Genomic DNA, 20277 nt, shown 5'->3' on the forward strand with positions numbered 1-20277 from the left:
TATATGTGGACTGGACTGAGAGGCAGAAGTTGGGCCAAAGTCTCTTTGTGAGTGATCGGCTCCATGCTATTGCAGGTCCTTTCCTTTCCCCAGGGATCCTTTCCCCCTTGACACTGAAAATATAGGCAAAGTGATTTTTAAGAGTTTTGGTTGTTGTTGGAACATGCAGAGGATCCATGTACCTCAGTTTACGAACGTAATCCATTCCGGAAGTCTATTCTTAAACTGAAACCGTTCTTAAACTGTGGCACGCTTTCCCTAATGAGGCCTCCCGCCGCCGGTGCCCTTCCACCGTTTGGTTCCGTTTTTAGACCGAGGTAAAGTTCACAAGCAAAGACACTATTTCTGGTTTTGTGGAGTTTGTAAAGCAAATTGTTCTTAAACGGAGGTTACCACCGTTGGACTGGGTAGTTTCCTAAAGGTGCTAGATTAGCCATATACTGGCCATAGAATCATAGAACTTTAGACTAGAGTCATCTAGTCTAGTTTGTTCCCCAAACTTGGGTCTCTAGCTGTTTTTGGACTACAATTCCCAACATCTCTGATCACTGGTCCTGTTAGCTAGGGATGATGGGAGAAATGAGCATATCCTCACCTTCCAGTGTTGATAGCCAATGAATAAATTCAGAACAGTGATTGACAAGTGATATAGAGAAATCTGAGAACTCTCACAAACACATGAGGAAAAATCCCCAAATAGCTTCAAAATAAACCAGGAAGTTTATTTCTGTGGCGGGAAAGAAGTAGTATTCCCTGTGTGCCCCCGTGGAAGTGGGAGATTTGCATCCAGCCCTATACAGACTTACCTAGGAGTAAGTCTCACTGGACTTAATAGATATGGATAGGATTGGGTTGCACGTAGCTGCAATTTTTTCACCTCTATCTGCATCATGGTAGGATTGACCCTTGCGGTAGAGTTTCCTTGATAATAATTCAGTTTCCATTTGGTAACTGTTTTCATCCTGAAATTAAAAATTTAAGGACTTATATATATAATAAATGTTTATAAATGTACCAACCAAGCATGTACATAGCTATGTGGACCACATGTCTGGAGCAGCACAGGAAGACTGCCCTGAAACCATTTTGACTCCCAAACTGACCAAATGTTTTCTCTGCAAGGAGGGAGGGGGTGAGGAAACCTTCCCATTGTCTCGGGAATTGGGAAATCACCATCTCAAAGGAATGGCCAGACTACCAGGAAAAGCAATCAGATAAGGCATTATCAGATAACCTGACAGACAGGAAAAACAGCAACATTCTGTTGTAGACCACATTTTCTGTGATTTGCTGTACAACAGCAAATTTCTGTTGTAGACCACCTTTTCTGTGATGCAGGTATGATGTTTGTGGGGTGGTTGTCTTGGGTTACACCCCTTCTGTGATGTATGTATGATGTATGGAGGGGTGGTCTTGAGCTCCGGGGAAGGCAATTTAAAATGTCTATATAAGGGCAGACACACCTTGGTTCTGGGTCCTCCTCCTTTCCTGTGTTTGAGGGGAGCACCCTGTTGCAACAGTTCAATAAAGATCAGGCTTACTAGCTGCTTTGCTTCTCAGTATTCTCTGATTGGCCTCTGTTATTTTCTCCTGCTGATGGAGAACCTACAAAGGACTCTATAAGGGCTCCTGTGTCCCCCATAAGGGAATAAGGGCAGATTTTGTTTATTACAATCCAGAGACTGGTGTCTAAATTAACTATACTGTTAGTCACTGTGGGATCTGTGTAAACATTTGGCCTCTGAATTTTTTGCTCATCAGTGCTACAATTTTGCCTGCGCTGCATAAACACCTCCAGATATTGTTGCTGTTTCCATGTGTACTTAATAAGTAGATGTGACTTGAGGTGAATAACAGTGAAACACTTTGTTTATGTACGAAACAGCTTTCTGTTGTTTTCTTCCATCTCATACTTCTCATTCTTTTCTGTTGCAGGTTCTTAACCTGGAAAGAAGACTGTTGCCTCTGGACAGTAGAAGCTAAATCTTGTGTATGGCGTGGTTAAGGTTGCAACCTGTCAGCTCAGCCTTCCTCCGTTTTGGGCTCATTACTTTTGTCCTTTTTTTACATGGTCTGCAGGTGGACGCTGGCACGGGGGCAGATCCAGCCAGCATAGGACAAAACAGTACATGCTCAGGTTCCTCAGTGTGCAAGGAGGGTGTTATCTTGCCAATATGGTACCCAGAAAACCCATCTCTGGGGGACAAAATTGCCAGGGTTATTGTTTACTTTGTGGCGCTGATCTATATGTTCCTCGGAGTCTCCATCATTGCCGATCGCTTCATGGCATCCATAGAGGTCATTACTTCGCAAGAGAAAGAGGTTACCATCAGGAAACCCAATGGAGAAACCACCACCACCACCATCCGAGTTTGGAATGAAACTGTTTCCAATTTGACCCTCATGGCTCTTGGTTCCTCTGCTCCTGAGATCCTCCTGTCATTGATAGAGGTCTGTGGCCATGGATTCATTGCTGGTGATCTGGGACCTTCAACCATAGTTGGCAGTGCAGCTTTCAATATGTTTATTATCATAGCCATCTGTGTCTATGTCATTCCTGATGGCGAGGTGAGGAAGATAAAGCATTTGAGGGTCTTCTTTGTCACTGCGGCTTGGAGCATCTTCGCCTATATCTGGTTATACATGATCCTTGCGGTTTTCTCTCCAGGTGTGGTCCAGGTATGGGAAGGCCTCCTCACTCTGTTTTTCTTCCCTGTTTGTGTCCTCCTGGCTTGGATAGCAGACAGAAGGCTGTTCTTCTACAAGTATATGCACAAAAAGTACCGTACTGACAAGCACAGAGGTATTATCATTGAGACTGAGGGGGAGCACCCCAAAGGGATTGAAATGGACGGTAAGATGATGAACTCTCACTTTCTGGATGGAAACCTAGTGCCTATGGAGGGGAAAGAGGTGGACGAGTCTCGCAAAGAGATGATCCGGATTCTCAAGGATCTGAAGCAAAAACACCCAGAGAAAGACTTAGACCAGCTGGTGGAAATGGCCAATTACTATGCCTTATCTCATCAGCAAAAGAGCAGAGCATTCTATCGAATTCAGGCCACCAGGATGATGACCGGAGCAGGAAATATCCTTAAAAAGCATGCAGCTGAGCAAGCCAAGAGGAGTGCTAGCTTGCATGAGGTGCAGCCAGAGGAACCAGAGGACTTTATCTCAAAAATTTGTTTTGACCCTTGCTCCTACCAGTGTCTGGAGAACTGTGGTGCTGTCCTCCTAACCGTCGTTCGGAAAGGAGGAGACATATCCAAGACAATCTATGTGGACTATAAAACGGAGGATGGCTCTGCCAATGCGGGGGCTGACTATGAGTTTACAGAAGGGACGGTTGTCTTGAAGTCAGGGGAGACCCAGAAAGAGTTCTCTATAGGGATCATTGATGATGACATCTTTGAGGAAGATGAGCATTTCTTTGTGCGCCTCAGCAACCTGCGGGTGGTTGAGACAGACGAACCTCCTCCGGAGCTCAATAACTTGCCATACCCCAAGGCCATGCTGGCCTCTCCTTATGTGGCCACTGTGACTATCTTAGATGATGACCATGCGGGCATCTTCACCTTTGAGTGTGACGTGATACATGTCAGTGAGAGCATTGGGGTAATGGAGGTGAAAGTCCTTAGGACATCTGGTGCCCGAGGTACAGTCATAGTCCCTTTTAGAACAGTAGAAGGAACAGCAAAAGGAGGCGGAGAGGACTTTGAAGATGCTTATGGGGAGCTGGAGTTCAAGAACGATGAAACTGTGTAAGTACCTCGCTTTAATTTCTTCAGAGGTCAACTATTTATTTAACTCCAGAATTTTCTTCCATCACAGGTAAACAAGGGCAACATGTAATGGACTGTCCTCTCTCCCTTCCCTCTAGTCTCCATACTTATCTCCCCCCAGGCAAGAACCCTACAGCAGGATCTGGGCTTTTCTGCTCTCCTCCTAGGAATAAATAAATAGGGCTGCATTCTTCTTTAACGGCCTAATGGGAATACCTTTGAAACTTTACTTGAGTATTGTTAAAATTGTGACAAGATTAAATTCCAAAATAAAGTTGGGGTCTTGGTCCAGAGGAATATTCCCCAAGTAAATTGTCATTGACACATGCTATTATCAGATTGAACGAGTTATGGTTGTAGGACTAGATCCTTGGTCATTATACCCTGATCTTACTGGTTCATCTAATCAGTTACAAGATTCAGGTAGGTAGCCATGTTGGTCTGGCGCAATCAAAATAAATTAAAAAATTGTCCAGTAGCACCTTAGAGACCAACTAAGTTTGTTCTGGGTATAAGCTTTTGTGTCCATGCACACTTCTTCATATACAATTTTTAATGTTTTTTATCCAACCAGTTACATTCTCCTCTGCTTCTTTCCAGCCCACAAATTAATCACTATTCCCCCCCCAATAATGATAGTTCAGTTTGAGTCTGAGTAACACATCGGTTGCTTCAAGAGAGAGATAAAAGCTTCTAATTAGGTTTTAAGAAATATGGTAGGAAACCCAAGCAGTTTTCATGTGCTCCCCTGCAAATAAAATTCCTTTACATACTAAGGGATTTCTACCATCTTTGATGATGCACATTGCAATTATTCTTGGAAACAAAATCTTCTGTTAGCCAAGTCTACAGCAATGTACATTCCTCTATTAAGGTTTGGTAGCATGACCACCTCTGATCTACAGTTTAAATTAGCAAGATATTTTAGATATAGTTGGAAGGTGGAAAAATCTGTAAGATGCCTTCAGTGTAATCATCTCTTTTAGCTTGAAGCTTAAAACAGACACAGCTTTATTAATCACACATGTAATTTGTTATACCTTCCTCTTTATAAAATAAAGCAGTGTTTCCCAACCTTGTGCCTCCAGATGTTTTTGGCCTACAACTCCCATCATCCCTAGCTAGCAAGACCAGTGGTCAGGGATGATGGGAGTTGTAGGCCAAAAACATCTGGAGGCACAAGGTTGGGAAACACTGTGTTAAAGCAACCTCTCTAGTAGATTTATTATGCTGCTCTACTTGCCCTGCCTCTGTTGATTCCTCTGTCACTGTGAGGGTTTGTTAGTGAATGCAAGAGGAACAGACCATACTGAGCTAGGTGCTCCAATGGTCTGGCTTGGTCTCCCCTGGGCAGAGGCATTTTTCTCTTTCACTCGCAATCATATAATTGCATTTTCTGTGACTGTCCAGTGACATCGCAGCAAAATGCACTATACTTGTTAACAGTTTCATGCTTAATTAATAGTTCTCTAATTTTCCATTATGGAAAAAGCTGATCCTTCAGGAGGAGATTCTGGATGCTGTGCCAGATTTTTTAAAAAGGCAAATGGAAACCTGTCATATGCAACCTAAAGACCACCTCTATTTACAAGAAAAGAGTGGTAAAGCGAAACAGCTACAACTGCAAGTTGTTTTCCTTTAGAATTCTAAGTTCTTTTCCATGTCAGCAGTAGGTTAGCTGCATTCACAAATGTCCCCCACCGCCCCCCACCCCAATTGATCTCAATCAAGTAGGTATACAGGAAAAAATTCAAGAGTCAGGAAATGGAGTTTTCTCTGTCCTGGAGATACTGCCTACCACTTAGGAGACAATGACCAGAGATGATTGCACAGGATGCTTTTCCTTAAGTGGCAAAAGTTTGTGTATCATTAAAATATTTAAAAAGAAAAGAAACCATGCTGAATCCCTAAAAATGTTTATCTTGGGTGGAATGTGGGAATAAAAAGACCCCTGAATCAAACTTCAATTCTGTGGGAAGCAGATGGATCCTGCTGCCGGGTCTTGCTTATTGCTTCTGTAATTCCAGTATGGTCAAAGTTTCCTCACCCATATTTAGGGAGGTGGGTTGGGAGAAATTATTTCTCTGTTGTTGGTGGATAGGTGATCTTCTGTGTAACTCTCTTGTTGAAGGAGTGTGGAATTGAGGGGAGTTCTAATTTCTGTGACTCTGCAAGCAATCCAAATCCCACAACCCAGCTGTTCTACACTGCCACCGGTGCCAACCCGTTGATGGTGTGCAGCTTACATCACTGTTGCTCTGCCTCTGCAGGCTTCCTCTTAGTAAGCATGGAACTGAGTTCATTTTGGCCACATACTAGCAGCTGTGTTGGCTTGTGTGGTGGTGGACACAGTGGTATCCTCCTGTCAGCAGTGTCTCCAAGCTCATTGCATGGGATAGGGCAGGTTGAGGTGGCAATGAGGTCACAGCTATGCACAGACCTGTGAGGTCTGCACCCTGGTGCTCCCCCCTTAAGCAGTCCCATCCACCATATTGGGTTGGGGCCTATGGAAGATCCACTAGCCTCATCCAACAGCTATAATTCTGCTGCCATCTGCTCTGTCCTATCAGCTTCAGAGCTGATTGGCAGGTAGCTGTGAGGTCTAGGACAGCAGTGCTCAAGCCTCTACAGATCCTATGTACTTTATTCTTGCTCAGAGAATCCTGCCTTCTGGTGAGGAGTGCTAGGCCACTGGAGAGCATCCAGGCCACTGGAAGTATTTCCCGCTGCCCCTGCTCCTTGTTGACGTGGGCATCAGGCAGCCCTTCTCATATCCCTCTTATTCCATCCCCATCATTAGTCCAGGTTAATGCACTGAAGTGCCTTTTGGGAAAATAGCAAGCTCAAACACATTAGACCTTTGGATCTTCTTCTTCTTCTTCTTTTTTTACGTAATCCATTTAATAGTTCAAGAGCCAATTCTGCAACATTGAATAGCTGCCACATTGCCCCAGGTGATGCCGCAAAGGGCAAATGTGAGAACTACATATATTTAGCAGGACTTGTGCTGTCACTGCGATGCCTGTGAACCTGCTAGATGAAGTTCCATTTTCTCCAGTAATTGATTTTAAAATTCAAGCCGCTGTTTTGGAGGGCACATACATCACGGCTTTCCAACATGGCAGATTTCCAAACATAGCAACTAGTACAGAAGAAGCACTCATGGATTGGGCTGATTTATTTTTCTCTTTTTTTAATCATAGAATATGAGCAAGGATTTGGGGGTGCAAATCAAACTGAATGCCCCTTGTTGTCCCTTCCAACTCTACAATTCTATTACTTTTTAGCCCACTGGATGAAGTGACCACCAATGAAACTTTTAATCAAATCTGTGTACCAGTTCTATGGATTTGATATCCCCCTTTATCACTACCTTAAGGAGTCTCAAAGCGGCTAACATTCTCCTTTCTCTTCCTCCCCCACAACAAACACTCTGTGGGGTGAGTGGGGCTGAGAGACTTCAAAGAAGTGTGACTGGCCCAAGGTCACCCAGCAGCTGCATGTGGAGGAGCGGGGACGCGAACCCGGTTCCCCAGATTACGAGACTACCGCTCTTAACCACTACACCACACGGGCTCACATGCATGCTTTATATTCAAACAGTCCCATTTATAATTGGAGAGGAGCCCTTCAGAGATTATTTCTGAAGAGTGTAGAGTAATCCACAGATATTTGATTCAGTACAGATGCCTGCCTACTTTAAGACATAACATCATTGTGGTTTAGTAAGGGAATATGGTGACAGATAAGTTGCCAGTTTTGAGAGGCTGCCATGACTTTAGAGCAAGGACAGTAAGTCTGTATCTAATTCTTGATAGAGATGCCTAAGTAGAAGTTACATGGTTTCACTGCTTTGTGCCTCTGAAACCTACAGGTGTATATTTTAAAGAATTTCATAATTGCAGACAGCATTGTCTCTAGCAGGGTGTTTGTAAATTCTGAATGTTGACAATACTAGATGCTTTCTCTCCATTCACTGCCTTACATCCTTGCCACTTATTTGCTGCTGCTGCCGACCTCCCAACTTCCCATCAGATTCTAACTTATAGGGATTGTGGGCCGCCCATTGTCAGCTGAGCTATTTAAGAATCATCTCTCATGCTTCTCTTGGGAATTCTCTGATTACCACAGTCAGTGCCCTGGAATTAATAATGTTAAGAAGACACATTTCCCTCTTATGAGTTTACTGACATACCAAGTTTAAATTACAGCTTCTGTAACTTTTTGTAAGCAGGCTGAGGTCTGCTTCCCGTAGCCAGTATTTCTCCTCTATAATTTTTTGTTTCACAAAATGACCCTTTTCAATTAAGGACTTCCAGGGAGGAGATTGCAGTCGTTTGAAGACAAGCCATTTAAATAATGCATCCAAAACATTGAGATACTTGCATGGTTTCATCAAGGAGTTTGTTTTGTGTTTATGAGAGACAGGATACACAGAGGTCCTAAATATCAGTGTCATGTACCCGCATGTATAGATGTTTGAAGGTTTGTATAATAGGGGCTCCACAATGGTGGAAGCTTATTTTGGTGGGGGGAGTTAAATGTTGGATTTACTTTTATGTCCTGCTCCTTGGATATGTGTCAAAGGTTGTAGATAAGCTCCCCTTCTTTCAGGATTTAATAATCACTAAGAAAAAAATCTATTTTCCCTTTGACATGCAGTGCTTATGGTACATACTTATGGTATGAAATACTTCAGCGTGAATATTGGCTGTGCATTGGCTGGCATGACTTGGGGAGATTATTTGTGGTGTTTTCATGTTGACTGGCTGAGGAGCAGTGTGTGTTGTGTGCGGCTTTCTAGAGATTAGGATCAGGTGATTGTGGTGGCGTTTCAGGAATGCATGAAATCAGTCTTCTGAAATGGGACACCCTGACAATTGCTTAAACAGGAGAAGCATTGGGTTGATCTTTACCCTCTTACAGCCTTTGCTGACAGGTGCTGATGGGGATTACATGCCAACTGTCCATGTGAAGGACAAATGGCATCCTGTCAGGGGTGGGTGGGTGGAAGGGAATGGAATGGCGTGTGAACAGATTTGTGTGACAACTTCAAATGAGGGAAACTCCCAGAATCCCAAATCGCCCATAGCTTGAGTGAAATACATTGACATTGAAGATAATAGGTGAAGAGGATTCTTAGCAGCCCGTGGTGGAAGGGCTGTAAGATTAATTCACGGGCCATGTGTTTGCATAATCTTAGAGGGAACCTATCCCAAAGTGGATTAAAAATGGCCCTTTTCAGGTCAAACAACTAATTGGTGGTTGGTTTCAGAGTTCTCTTGCTCACTGTGGTAAGGAAGTAACTTGTTATATCCTGTGTCTTAGTGACATGGAACAGAGATGAGATCTATCCATCGATGTTTAGAAATGCAGGCAAAAAGGCGCTTCCCATCTGCTTTTGCTATACTGGTTCATTCATGGTCTTGCCCATATTTCTTTATATACATAACTGTAGGTTGAACTTCAGCCTAGAGGTGATGGTGTTGCTTGATGATCTCATGGTTAGAAGAAGGTAAGGTTGGCCATTGTTGAAAAGGTGTCCTTGCCCCATTAAAAATAGATGTGTTGGGGTTAGAGTCCAGATCCAACCTTGTTCCTGCAGGTGGCTAGCTTTCCATTTCACTGGATTTGCAGAGTGCATACTTTTTTTGATCAGACAAAAACATCCATGTGATATGAGCCCTTCCATTCATTCAGGTTTGCAAAAGGTCTTTGTTTAGGATCGCTTTGCTACAAAGCTAGAAGGATTCAATTATCGGCCCTCCTTTACTGTGGCCTTGCAGCCTAAATAAATCCATCTCAGCCATTCCCTCCAGATTTTGTAGGGAAAGATCTATTTTTATTTCACTGGCTTTCAATCAGATAAACACACACACAGAGAGAAATCTGCTGCTGGGAGGAAAATCCCTAAAATTCCTTTATATAGAATTAGATATTTCTACAGCCCCATTTACTATCACATGCATGCATGCATGCGTGTGTGTGTGTGTCTGTCTGTCTGTCTGTCTGTCTGATCAAAGACTAAATAATTTGAAAAGGTTACCCGGAGCTTCACAATCTTCTTTGAATGTGCTTTAGTAGACAAGTCCATATTCCTCAAGGCACTTAAATTATATTAACATGAATGGAACAGTCTGAATCCTGTGAGCAGTTGCACCAAGCCAAACAAGGCATAGACTGAAGGTTATATATCACAATATTGTGCCTTTACACCAAATCTTGCATTTGATCTCAAGTGCTCCTTCCAGATGAGCCACACCAAGGGCTTGTGCTGCTTCAAAAGTGACGGGAAGGAGGCAGCAACAACTCTTTGCACTGCGTCGCAAAGAGTGTCCCAAGATGATCTGGCAATGCCCTGAGATGGCAGAGCCTCATATGTGGGTTAAAGCTGGCCAATGGATAGTGGTTAACCTTAGATTTTCACATATTGAATATATTTCTGCCAGAATGAACTTTCGTTTCCAGTATGGATCGGAATGTCCAACACCTTTTCATTTTAGGTATTAAATAAGACTCTGGAGATATTAATGGGGAGCAAACCTGTTGATCTGATTTCTCATCCAATATCGTCTGGGAAGGATGCTGCCTTACATTTAAATCTCATCTTCAAAAGCTCCAGCAAAAAGGCCAGTACATATGTTAATACAGCCAGAAAATGTGCCAGAAGCTCATATGCTGTGGGAGTACAAACATCGTCACTGTCATTAAATTATCCACCAACCGAGTATTGCACCCCTGAATGGGAAACGTGCCAGGACCTCCTGTTAGACTAATGTAAGACTTCATGCTGCAGTGTTAACCCTAGTTTTACAAGGATTTGAATCCAAAAGTGCCCTTAGAAATGTGGAAAACGTTTATCCAAAGAGCTTGTGCAATCATGAGAACTGCTTTAGATCCTTAATATTAAAGCATTATGTAAACCTTTGCACAAGCTCTTGTGCAAGCTTTTGTGAAACTAGCTATTATTTGGATCCAACTCATAGTTACTGGTAGTAGTATTGTAGGGGCATCTCTACCACTCTGGGCCATCCTCTGCTGTCCCCCCTAAGCCCTGGTGCCGGACAGAGCTGTGTATGCTACGTGACCTGTCCTGGACCCCCTAGACGACCTGCAGGCGCAGTGGGGGGGTGCGATCCTGCCACCAGTGTTGAAATAAGATGCAACAGCCAGGCCAGTTAGCTTCCACACGTGGAACAAGGAGGGGTGCAATCTTGTTCTTTGCCTCAGGCAGCAAAATATGTTTGGCTGCCCCTGACCTAGGGGTGTTTGCACCCTAAGTCTGCAAGAATGTGGTTTTTGCATGTGAGGTGCATTTTCTGTTCACCAGCTTAGATAGCTGAATTTAGCATGTGCAATGAGTAGCAGTAGTTGCTTTCCTATGTACCTGGTAGTTTGGGTTGTACTAAAGAGGGTCTCCATGCTAAAGTTAAGGTTTCAGTCCAGAGCAAATGCATTTAGCACCATGGATAGCAGCAACAATGTTCTTTTGCTCAAAAGGTGACTTCGTTGTGAAGCCATTTCCGAACTTCAGAGGAGAGGGGGTTGCGGGACACCCCCTCCCGCACACGCGGGGGCTGACCTTTTGCCCCCGCAAGAACAAGGGAATCCCCGGGCGTGCCTGCGACCCTGCCCGCCAATCGGCAGGCTGGGGAGGCGTGGCCTAGCCCATTTAAGGCAAGGCGTGCCCGGGGACCACCCTCTTTGCCCCGTTGCAGCTGATTGGGTTTTCCCATCCCACCCACCCTCTAGGTTAGCTAGCTATGACCTTGCTATGGACTCCGGTTGGTCGCCGCAAGGGGCCTGGTAGGAATTTTTCCAACTTGGCGCACTTCCAGCCTTTTGGTTTTTTTGCCTTCCTCATAGCAAACGTCACAACTTCCTCGGTATTGGCGGTTAGGCATTGGTGGGGGTAATTGTTATGCAAATGAAGGGGGAAGAAAGCACCATCACCTTCCCCCAATGAAAAGGGTAGTCCGGTAGAGGACTCCGGGGGGCGTTGCCTTGTCCGAAACCTAGGGAGGTAAGGGCCTCCGGCACGCCCCCGAGCGATGACACCCGTGGGATCCTAGTTGGTGTACTTCGACAGGACTCCCACGGCTTATGGATAACCCTTCCTGGTCTCCATGCCGGGTAGTCGATAGGAGCCAATGCCTAAGGCCAATACCTTTCAATTCCTGTAATCAATAAAGTTGTGGCCTTTTTATGCCCATTAACCTTAAATAATGTGTCCGGTGTCTTCATTTCACATGGGGGAGGGGACTTGTCACACAATAAGGATTGATGTGCCTCATACAATCACTGTATTCATGGAATAAAATTACTGTATTTTCCTGTGTATAACATGTCCCCGTGTATAACACGCCCCCTATTTTGCGGGACTCCAATTTAAGAAAATGGGGAGAGGTGGTCCTGAGTTGTTGAGCTTTATTTGGGGGGGGGGGAATGCTAAATATCACTCACCCGACTGACAAACTCTGCCAATCGCACGCGTCGCCAAAGCCAACAGCAGCCAGCAATTGGACGCAGCAGCAGCCAATCCAAGCCAGCCCTTGACGCAGCCACCAATCACCCACCCAATTGCCGCAGCACCAGCCAATCCAAGCCAGCCCTTGATGCAACCACCCACCAAATCACCGCTGATAAGCTCCTGATCACAGATGCAACCAATCGCCCAACCCCCCTCTACACTTCCCATGTATAAGATGACCCCAGATTTTTAACATTATTTTAGAGTTTAAAAACCTCATCTTATACATGGAAAAGTAGGGTATTTTTTGTTGCCATGTTCTTAAATGAGCTGACAGGCATAGCTGTCAACTTTTCCCTTTTCTTGCAAGGAATCGTATTCGGAATAAGGGAATTTCCCTTAAAAAGGGGGAAACGTTGACAGCTATGCAGATAGGACAATGCCAAGATGTAAAGTGCCCCTAAGACTTTGAGGCTGGCTGAAAGTGTTCTAGCTTATGAAAGTGCAGTAAGTCTTGCAACTGGTGTTACCGCCCTATAAGCAGGTGAATAAAGAATAGGAGCGTAGTTTCATTTTGGAGGCAGCCTCAACAGAAATAAAGAAAACACAATACGAATGACAATGGGATACTCATCATGCTGACGGAGCCTGTGAAGACATATGAGGAATGCCATCGCTTTTCCTCTTTCACAGAGCCTTGTGTACATTCCCATTCTGAATGAAACTTTATCTATTCCTTGTAAGCTGTACAAAATCGGATCTGCCCATATTTGGAAAGAACTTTAAAAAAAACGCACACACAAGATTAAAGATTAAAAGTTCTGGTAGTTGAGATTTAAATAAACATTAGTAATATGGGTTGATTTTTGTTGGAATATATAAATGCTTAGAGATTGCTAGTAATATAAAATGGCATACAAATTAAAATAATCATAATAAAGTGAGTTGGCAGTGAATTCCCAAGGTTGAATTCTTGAAACATAGGTAACATCTTAAAATATGCAGGTTCAACATTTCATGATGGGTAAAATCAATATCATGAATTTTATAATTGGTGGTGGTGATGATGATGATATTTATATTTATATCCTGCCCACTCTGGGCGGCTCCCAAAATAATAATAATAATAATAATAATAATAATAATAATAATAATAATGTGATAAAATATAAAAAATACCAAATATTAAAAACTTCCCTAATCAGGGCTGCCTTCAGATATCTTCTAAAAGTCAGATAGTTGTTTATTTCTTTGACATCCGATGGGAGGGCGTTTCACAGGGCGGGCACCTCTACTGCCCTCTGCCTGGTTCCCTGTAACCTCACTTCTCGCAGTGAGGGAACTGCGAGAAGGCTCTCAGAGCTGGACTTCAGTGTCCAGGCAGAACGATGAGGGTGGAGATGCTCCTATCTGTATTTTATATACCACACTTTCTGTTGCAACAGAAATACACAGGGTGGCTAAGAGGGAATCGTGCTGGAAAGGTTGCTAGAATTCCTGACATATGTCAGTTGACTGGTGTAATAGTCATGATGATCAGGCCTTCTTTGTTGCATCTGGCTGCCCCTGACGGGTCAGTTATTTTGAAAGGGATGGGAAGAGGCAATTTGGAGGGGATCAGGGAGGGAGACTGAATGGAAAGGAGAGGTTGGGGGAGATAAGGCAAGGTGGGCTAAACTAGGAATTACTTTCTGGCCCACAGAATATTTTGGGGGCTCATAATGATTGTCTCATCTTTTATGCAAGCATCACTGGTACCCAAAGCTCATTTCTGGGATCTCTATGCAATTAAAACGGGTTGCCAATATTCAGTGTGGTTAACACTGAACTTGAGCAAATAGCTTCATAGTACATGAAACCAGGGCACTGGCTTTTTCAATTCCAGTTTCTTTTCACAAAGCATCACAGTGAAATTTGCCATGTATGCCCAGATTCATTTATATTGCTGTTGAGGTTCAGCTGTTGAGGTGCACATTGTGAAATCTTCTCCTTTCCTCTGCAGCCCTCCTCCAGAGGGTTGTTGAACTCTCAACTCCCATGAGCTCCAGCCAACATGTCCAATGGTTAGGGGAATGGGAGCTGTAGTCCAGCAATGTATGGAGGGTCGTGCAATAACTGTCCTTGCTTTTAAGTTAACTGCAGTTCAGGTTTGTGTTAAACCAGGTCATGGCTTCCTACATATTTATAGCTGTCCTCTTGCACTGTCTCCTTTACAACAGACTAACAGCTACCCCTCTGAGGCGGAGCACTGTCATGAGCCCCACAATCCCGACTGACTGGAGGCTAGGATGACAATTGCTGTCAGAGGAGGAAGAAGAGGAGGGCTTGGAAGGCACTGTCAGCAGGGATAGGCTGAGGAGAAGGACTCTGGCCTTGCTCCTTCACCTTTAGATGTCAGGGAGGGGCAGTAGTCCTGCTGTCTCCCTGTCCTGCTCCATCAACAGAGTGGAGTAGAGATTCCCTAGCATTGAGGAAGGGTGTTGACCAGCTGGGGAGGGGAGGCTGGTCAGCTGGAGGGAAGGAGGAGCCAGAGGAGCTTCCACCATTAGCAACAGACACATGTCCCTCCAAATGCACCATATTGTAAGGTGAAAGAGTCTCCCAAGACTGCCTTTAAAAGCTGCCTGGAAGGGTGTGACCATTTGTTGAGACACCTCTGCAGCTTTTGTCTGCTGTTGGAATCTGATGCTGTTCTTGAACTCTTTAACCATGCCTTTGAAATCTGTATCCGTCGCCTGACCTGTGCCATTGTAAACCTTGAATAAAGCTTTCTTACTTTTCTGTACATAAGAGCCTCTTTTTGTAGCGTTTGGGGTGGGAGCCTTGAGACAGAGGACGCTATTTTCTTTGTGTAAAACAAACTCAGCACAGCCAGTTTGATTACAGGAGAACCTCGTTTTCAATTGAAGGCATGGTGGAAAATATCAGGTAGCAGGTATGTAATTAACTGTACATGTAGTTTAGTCATTTAAACTCCTCATCCAATATTTGCAGACAGAATATATAATCTTTGTTCCTGGGTGAAAATAGCACCTCCAGTAGTGTCATGCTTTCTGACACAATCGTGGATGGAGGAGAAAGGGAGTAGGAGAGAGCTGTGCAAAAATAGCTATAGGCTTGCTCATATCTCAGATTTAAGCAGGGGCAAGCAAGCTGAGGATATGGGAGGGGAATCTGTGAATCTTAAGATTGCTAACTAAAAAAACAACAACAATCGACGTGTTTATAACAAATGACTTCATGAGGTAAGGTCACACTCCCTGGAGGGTACTTCTAATTTAATTACGGGGTGTGTCTCTATCTTCTTCTGGGCAAGAGAACGGCTCAGCTTCTTTTAACCACTGCCCAGAATGCTTGTGAGACACCCTATAATTCAATTAGAAGTACCCTCTAGGGAGCATATAATTATATCCTATCAGTGAAACCTAATGACAAGCGCCTCATATCACATGGTGAGTAACTCTATCCTGCTGCCCAGAACCTTTCACCGGTAAAGAACTAATCTGCTTAGCGCAGATTGAACTCCGTGGTGTGCAGCACTTACCCAAATGCTTCTGAAAGGAATCCCTGCCGGCGGAATAAACCTGTTAAAGGCGCGTGCTTGCCGTCCGTTGGGCTGGCCACCTCCTGGTTCCCAAGCGGCAGGGTCATTCATCTTTCAGATGTTACAGAAAACAATCTGGAGAGCGATTCTAAACTCACTGAGCTTCAGGGAAGTGGCGTGAATGTTGCTCTGGCAGTAGAGAAAGAGAAAGACTGGTGGGATGATACGGATGCTGCCCAAAGTCCACTGGCCTGGTCATGGGAAGTTGCATGGTCATAGGTGTCCTGCCTGTGATGTTCTGCTGGCAGGGGAGAGGGGAACTGGGCATGCCAGGAGGTATGGAGGGGTGATAGGGCAGGGATGGAGATGCCACACCCTGAACCCCTTTGCTTCTCTGATACGTGCTAGGAACCAGTTCAACTCTCTGCCAGCCCTGAAACTGGTGTAATGAATTCCCTCCCATTTCTAAGTGGAACGTGAAGAAATTCCTCCCTCATGTCCTACCCGTGTTGAAATGGAAGGGTGTAGGATGTGGCAATTGCTTCACCGGTGAATCTTTTCTCCCCATCACCCCACCCGGTCAATATACAGTAGGATTACATTATGGTAGCCATTGTTACATAAGACAACCAAAGATTTCCAGACATGGTAAAGGTTAAAGCTTTCGTGGATGAGTCAGAAAGCAGTGCTAAAAATGAAAACCTGACTGAAATATCTGTTCTTTATTAGTAACTTTACTGGTGTTTATGCAACAAAAGAAGCTAAATCAGATACCAAGTATGTATTAATTGGTCTAAAAGAAAAGGGTATTGCTGCAATGTTGATTATATGGAGGAGTGGAGATGCCAAACATAGCTGAGTGTCACCTTAGCAGCTGTTGGAGGCATGTAAATATAACTTGTGCTGGAACTTGGAACAAGAAGTTTTGATCATTCCCTTGGAGGCCAAGGTATGGAAAGAGCAAATGGAAAGAGGATCTCTATTGTTAGAATTTGGGATAAGCATAGAGATGTGTTAGCCTTTTCTTTCTAGCTAATACAAGTCACAATCACATCACAAATAGTTTAGCGTGGGCAGAAGCACAGGTGATTTAAGTACATGGGAGAAATATGCCTTTATGTATTATTTTTTTTAAAAAAGAACATGAAAGTATTGCATTCCAATAAATAAGAGAAATCATGCAGTCTGGAAGTCTGAGCAACAAAGAGACTGACAAAAGCATTATAACATAAATTGCCATGGCCCGGAGTCCATTGGCCCATGAAAATTTGTGCAAGTCTTCTTGTGCCTCAAGACTGTTATTTTGCTGCAACAGACTACCTGTGTTTAGACAGATCATGAATTTAATAGTGAGACTGCAGAGAGCTGACCAAGAGAATAGAAAGATAGCGGGACCTCTTAGAGTAAACTTAAAAAGGTAAAGGGACCCCTGACCATTAGGTCCAGTGGTGACCGACTCTGGGGTTGCGGCGCTCATCTCGCTTTATTGGCCAAGGGAGCCGGCGTACAGCTTCCGGGTCATGTGGCCAGCATGACTAAGCCGCTTCTGGCGAACCAGAGCAGCGCACGGAAACGCCGTTTACCTTCCCGCCGGAGCGGTACCTATTTATCTACTTGCACTTTGATGTGCTTTTGAATTGCTAGGTTGGCAGGAGCAGGGACCGTCGCAGGGATTCGAACTGCCGACCTGATCGGCAAGTCCTAGGCTCTGTGGTTTAACCCACAGCACCACCCACGTCCCTAGAGTAAACTTAAGAACTTCTAAACAAGCTCTCTCAAGTACCTGTAATATATTGATGGGGGTTCAAGATATACTAATATATGGGAGGAATATCTAGAGCAGCTGGGTGAATTCCAGGTATTCTTGCACTGCAACTCCCATCATCCCTGACCATTGGCTATCCTGGCTGGGACTGATGGGATTTGAGAGTCAAAAGCATCAGAGGGCACCAGGTTGGGGAAAGCTGATCTAGCAGTTCATAATCCCAGTATCTCAATGGTTGCATTTTTTGTTGTATCTCTAAATGCAGCAGTGCTTCAACATTAAAAAAAATAAGGATTTGTACCAGTGGCATTATACATGTGCAGGAAAATTAAAAAGAAGTTTGTAAATACATCAGAAGAATGTTGAAGGGTAAAAAGATCAACCAGACTATATGAATAAATATATTGTATAAAGATCTGGCAATTTTGGAAAGATGCTAAGGATCATTTATTGTTTTATTGAGCTTGATGAAATACAGTATTAGCCCTGAACGCTGAGAGTTGATAGGTAATTTATTGGTAGCAACAAGGGTGTGTGTGTGTGTGTGTGTGTGTGTGTGTGTGTGTGTAAGTAAAAATAAAGCAGCTCCCATTGGGGACAAATGGAGAAGCACTTGGCAAAATTTCATGCTGAACAAATTAACTTATCCTTTAAAATGAGAGGAGCAGAACCTGCCTCAGTTAGCTTGTTTGTAGGAAAGCAGTATAGGTTTTGGATTAGAATTAAATATCAAGAAAATAGTAGTGTTACCAATGTTATAAGAATTTCCTTTTTGCTTATATATAAAGTAGTTAAGTTTTGTGGCTGGACGGAGGAATCTAATAAACTTACAGAATATAAATAGTTGAAGGCAATGTGGAAGAAGTTGTGTTGTATTATTGGAACAGATTGGAACTCATTTATTACATTTTATGTTTGACTTTTATTTGTACATTTTAATGAAAAAGAATAAAACTATAATACACGCACACACCAGCACCTTGATCTGTGCCAGAAGGAAACAAGGAACCAGTTCAGATGCTGAACTTGGGATGAATGTGTTTCCAGTGACCTATCCTATCGGAAGACGGGCTGCTGCTTTCTGCACTGGGGGAGACCTTAAAATTCTCATCAAGTGCAGCCCCACTTCAACATGTTACTGTAGTCTACTACAAAGGCATGAAAGAGATTTGCAAGGTCTTCTCCAGGCAACGCAGTTGGGGCCTTCTTGCTGGATTGAGTTGGCACAGAGAGCTCCTGGCCTCTGCAAGAGCCTGGGCTTCCAGGGATAGAAAGAAATCCATGGATCCAGAGGCTTTTTTGTTAGGCATTTTAGGTACAGAGATTCTGAGGGAGCAGAAATTATTATTCATGTATGCGACGACAGCAGCAAGGATACAGTGGTACCTCAGGTTAAGTATTTAATTCGTTCCGGAGGTCCGTACTTAACCTGAAACTGATCTTAACCTGAAGCACCACTTTAGCCTATGGGGCCTCCTACTGCTGCTGCTGCGCCGCCGGAGCACGATTTCTGTTCTCATCCTGAAGCAAAGTTCTTAACCTGAACCACTATTTCTGGGTTAGCGGAGTCTGTAACCTGAAGCGTATGTAACCTGAAGCGTACCACTGTACTACTGACCCAGAGATGGAAAGAAGACAAAATTCCAACCAGAGAGGAATGGCTGATGAAGATGATGGACTATGCCGAAATGGCGAGACTGACTAGAAAAATCTGAAACCAGGAAGAGAAGAATTTTAAGAAGGAATGGGGAAAAATTATAATGTATTTAAGAGAACACTGTAAACAACTAAAAACTTTGGCAGGATTTGAGTAATGCTTGTAATGTACAAAAAACTATGGAAAATGGACTATTAAAAAAAAAAACAAATTGGAGAAAATAAGTTAAGCAGATGGAAAAAAGAATGGCAATGGTAACCATGGAAGGACGGAGGGCAGTCAATGAATTCAGAGAATCCTAAATGAGGAGGTGAATGGTGTTTGAATTTAAATTTATTATGTAAAAATTAATTAAAAATACATTTAAAAAAAGAAGAAGAAAGAAATCCATGGATGCTCAAAACCATTTCCCCACTTACAGCACATCACTTCAGCGGTTATGTTTTTAGCATGTACCCATATAATGCATTCTGAAAACAGAATGTTTCATACCACCAAAACAGGTTGTTTTTAAAAGATATTTTTGATGTACTGCAGAGATTTCCCAAATGACTTCAGATCTTTATAGTGTGTTCCCATGTGGGAAACCAGTCCCCCCCCAAGACAGTGTGTGAAATGGCCCAAAGTAAGCCCCTTAAGATGTGCTAATTTCTTCTGTATGCATAAGATGGAATCATGTGTTCATTTGTCATTTCCAAATGCTTCCCTTCCCAGCATGTCTCAAATGTCTATTATCCTGTGGGTCTATTGCTCTAATGACACTAGGAAGACAGTGTTTGTTCTTTCATCCTTTGCAATTCTCACCCAGCTGAAAAGGTATCACAGGAATGAATGTAGCTGTCACAGTTTGTAATGAATATGTTAGCATGACTGTCCTAGTCCTGAAATTCAGCATATGCCTTTAAATCGTTTTAATCTGTGGGAGGTGGATGTCATCTGAATGTTATCTTTAAAAAGAAGAAACAAATAGAAAGATAATGGAGACAGTTTTCGTGAAAAAGATGAGCAAGGGCTGTGTGTAGATCTCCTATTCCTTTCTGGAAGGGAGAATACTGAATG

At 43.5% G+C, this 20277-nt stretch overlaps 1 protein-coding gene across 3 annotated transcripts in view; it reads left to right on the top strand.

Moving 5' to 3' along the window:
* Positions 1–20277, top strand: part of SLC8A3 (solute carrier family 8 member A3) — a 170471-nt gene that overhangs the window by 35930 nt on the left and 114264 nt on the right. For all 3 annotated transcript variants that reach the window (XM_083746527.1, XM_083746529.1, XM_083746528.1), the window contains exon 2: positions 1936–3761. In XM_083746527.1, the coding sequence (XP_083602653.1) occupies positions 1993–3761 (1769 nt within the window). In that variant the 5' untranslated portion in view covers positions 1936–1992. The remainder of the gene's footprint in view (positions 1–1935; positions 3762–20277) is intronic.

The sequence above is a fragment of the Podarcis gaigeae genome (assembly GCF_964106915.1).
Source record: "Podarcis gaigeae genome assembly, chromosome: 1".
Taxonomy (NCBI): Eukaryota; Metazoa; Chordata; class Lepidosauria; order Squamata; family Lacertidae; genus Podarcis; species Podarcis gaigeae.